This window comes from Hippocampus comes, unplaced genomic scaffold (genome assembly GCF_001891065.2).
Source record: "Hippocampus comes isolate QL1 unplaced genomic scaffold, H_comes_QL1_v1.1 scaffold78, whole genome shotgun sequence".
NCBI lineage: Eukaryota > Metazoa > Chordata > Actinopteri > Syngnathiformes > Syngnathidae > Hippocampus > Hippocampus comes.
The window spans coordinates 151779-155410 of NW_017805798.1; the positions used below are offsets into that span (position 1 = coordinate 151779).

The 3632-nt window shown below is 43.7% G+C and overlaps 1 protein-coding gene across 2 annotated transcripts in view; it reads right to left on the reverse strand.

The window, feature by feature from the left end:
• Window positions 1–744: 744 nt before the first annotated feature.
• LOC109525317 (gastrula zinc finger protein XlCGF8.2DB-like) overlaps window positions 745–3632 on the reverse strand; it is a 4687-nt gene continuing 1799 nt past the window's right edge. The window contains exons 1-2 of one of the 2 annotated variants that reach the window (XM_019885742.1): window positions 2530–2668; window positions 745–1941 (exon numbers count right to left, since the gene is read on the reverse strand). In XM_019885742.1, coding sequence (XP_019741301.1) covers window positions 953–1941; window positions 2530–2545 — 1005 coding nt within the window. In that variant the 5' untranslated portion in view covers window positions 2546–2668 and the 3' untranslated portion in view covers window positions 745–952. Of the gene's footprint in view, window positions 1942–2529; window positions 2669–3632 lie in introns of those variants that run through there. The other variant, XM_019885743.1, reaches the window with a different exon arrangement.

Below are 3632 nucleotides of genomic sequence, written 5' to 3' on the forward strand. Positions count from 1 at the left end.
ATATATATATATATATATGCGCACACTGAAAAATAACTTTGCAGCTAAAAACGTCCTTAGTACATTCAACAATAAATTAACATCTGTGGCTTTTTTTATTTTAAAAAAAAAAAAGTTTTTTGTTCTCCTTGATTTTAGGCCTTTTCCCCCCCTTTTATCGTCCTGTTTTACCAAATATGCCCAACAATGAATGGTGTAACCCCATTCACGACACCGTAGAACCCACTGAGACTGTGCAGGTGTACCTCATAAAATGTCTCAGCTGTTTTGCGTTCAATGCAAAAAAGACGGTCGTGTTTCAGACAAAATGGAAAGACGACAGTAAATTCCAGGTGCTGTCAATCATCTTAGAAAGAACAAAGCAATGCTCGTGGGAAAGCATCAAAAATCGTTTGCCAAATGACCTTTCCCCATGCACATTTTTATCTGTGACATAATCTGCCCAAGCACGAAAAAACCCCAACACAAAACAAATAAAACTATGAAAAGACAATGTCACTCTTTCTATGGACAATCCTTTGTGCATTTATTCCATTGACAGAGAAGCTACTTGAGAGAGAGAGAGAGAGGTGCTTACCTGTTGGAAAGACAATATTTGCTAGTAAAATGTATTGTGTACTAGTACGTCAAAAACGGCATGACTGGTGGGGGAAAATGTCCCAAGCAAGACAGCTGCTTCACCAGGGGCTGAATTGTGTCTCAGAACAAATTCTTGTGTGTGTGAGAGAGAGAGAGAGAGAGAGAGAGAGAGAGAGAGAGAGAGAGAGAGAGAGAGGTGCTTACCTGTTGGAAAGACAATATTTGCTAGTAAAATGTATTGTGTACTAGTACGTCAAAAACGGCATGACTGGTGGGGGAAAATGTCCCAAGCAAGACAGCTGCTTCACCAGGGGCTGAATTGTGTCTCAGAACAAATGGCAGACGAGCTGAAGGCAGTGGGGGTGGGGGGCATTTAGTCTCCTTTGTTGTGGGTCCGCATGTGCGTAGCAAAACTGTTTCGATTGGTATAGTTTCTGCCGCAAACGGAGCAGCCGAAGGGTTTCTCTCCCGTGTGCGTTCTCATGTGCGACTCCACACTGGCCCTTCGAGATAACGTTCTGCCACACACGGAGCAACTAAAGGGTTTCTCTCCTGTGTGTTTTGTCATGTGTCTCACCATATCCGACTTTTGCGCAAACTCCTGGCCACAAACGGAGCAGCTGAAGGGTTTCTCTCCCGTGTGCGTTCGCATGTGTATTGTCACGTACGACTTTTTATTGAATCGTTTACCGCACAACGAGCAACTAAAGGGTTTTTCCCCTGTGTGAGTTCTAATGTGCGACTCCATATTTTGTTTATCTGTGAATTTTTTACCACACACTGAGCAGCCGAAGGGTTTTTCTCCCGTGTGACTCCTCATGTGCTTTATCATCTTTGCCTTTTCAACGAAGGCTTTTGCACAAAGCGAGCAACTGAAGGGTTTCTCTCCCGTGTGTACTCTCATGTGTTTGACCATGTTGGACTTTTGAGTAGCTGTTTTACCGCAAACGGAGCAGCTGAAAAGTTCTTGTCGTTTGAGGCGTCTCCCGCATGCTGGAGTCTGCTTTCCGGAACTTTCCGACTGTTTGTCATCGCCTTTCGCGTTGTCTGTGTTGTCGGCGTGTGACGGCGGCGCTAAGAGCTGATGCGGTGGCGCTCCTCCGCGGTACTCCCCGCTCGGACTGCAACGATGAAGTCGCGAACAGTCGGGCGCTTCGTCGCCATCGTCTTCACTCTTCACGACGACGACCTTCAGTGACAACTTGTTGACTTGCTCCTCTTCCTCTTGAGTGTAGCGGGGCTGTGGATCATCCTCTTCCTCTTTCACGTGGTTTGGGCCTGGACCATTTTGCACCGAACTGGAACTTCCCCTCTGTGGATGAGGTGGAGCTTCTACCTGACTACCCATCAGCTGATGGACGTCTGCAGCACACGAGGAAGTCATTTCTGTTACGGTACTGCAATTACTGGCATAGAGAAGTGGCAGTTGAAGACCTGGTCGAAGCACCACTAAGCCATGTCTGCCCTCTGATGGTGAATGGTGACATTACAACTTAAAACTCCAGTTGATGCATCGTTGCAGTTCGCCCACATATATGAGAAATATTTCTCAGTTTTTTAAAGTGAAAAAAAATTATATATATACATACACATATATATATTTGAAGATGTCTTTTTGACAAAAAGCTACGTAAGAAATACATACAGGAAATCGCAATAAATATCATGCCGTGACCGTACTGCGATAAACCAAACCTTTTCATATCATCCCATCTCAACTGACGATCAGATATTTTTCGTAGGGGAAAGCGGGGTTGGCCTGATAAAAAATGTCATTTCGGCCAGCGATAAAATTAACAGGAAAAAAATCGCCCCGCGACCAAATAGCAACCCCCGTTCTGTGTTTACATGCCTCAATAGTCCAGCCTCGAACTGTTTGTTACAAACGCAATAAAACGATGGAGAAATAACTTCCAGGCGTAATGAATTTACACAAATACAAATAAATACCTCCCAAGCTGCACATATCCGAAAGAGTGAGTCCAAAAGCCCAGAATTCGTCCAAAACAAAATACCCAAAGACCTTGACCCGCACTTGCTAACTTGAACTGGTTCGTACCTTCTGTCGCGAGCTTGCAAACGGATGTGTGCACCAGCTAAAGATTCCCCACTTCCTGTGTCAATAAATTGCGAAACTGTTTTCCCCTTCCGAACACCCACTTTGAAACAATGGTTTGTTTTTCACCAAACGACATGTATAGGTTTTGACAAACGTGACAGCTATGTCAACCAAATACACGTTTATTCGTTGGTTTGCATTGGTACAATACTTAAAAAAAAAAAAAGAAGCGGGCGGAGCAAATCTGATCATTCCACAAACAATTCCAAAAATGGACTGGACAAAAGTATCGGCACCTTTTTGAAACTGTAATAAATAATGCAAGTAAATATTTTTTTTATAGATATGTACACTTCACGTAGCCTATTTGTAAAATGTCTGGATCGGTTCCGTTATTTGAGAAGTGCAAAACAACATTAAGTGCAGTCACTCATTTCGTGCATTTTTTTTTTTTTTTTTTTAACAAAAACCAACTCACTCCGAATTTCTATATTTTAAAATGTTGATTCAATCTCCCTTCTTGCCCGCCGTTTTTTTTTTTCCAGGACCCCCCTGCCCCCACACCCTTCACCAGTATTTCCTGGAATGTGTCCTGCACATCCCCAAGCCACACTCCAGCACAGTAGGTGGCGCTAACGCACATCAAACGCTCGATGCCACAAAGCCCAAATCAACAAAAAGAAGCAGAAGAAAAGCGGACGTTAGCAAAGAGGCCAAAAGGAGCAATGCCGTACTGGTGGAAAAAAAACACGTTGTAAAAGCCAAGTTGGGAAAAACGAAAAGCAAACCTTTTTGAAAGAGCCATGGCGTCAAACCTTTTCATATCATCACATCTCAACTGACAATCAGATGTTTTTCGTAGGGGAAAGCGGGGTTGGCCTGATTCAAAAATGTCATTTCGGCCAGCGATAAAATTAACAGGAAAAAAATCGCCCCGCGACCAAATAGCAACCCCCGTTCTGTGTTTACATGCCTCACTAGTCCAGCCTCGAAC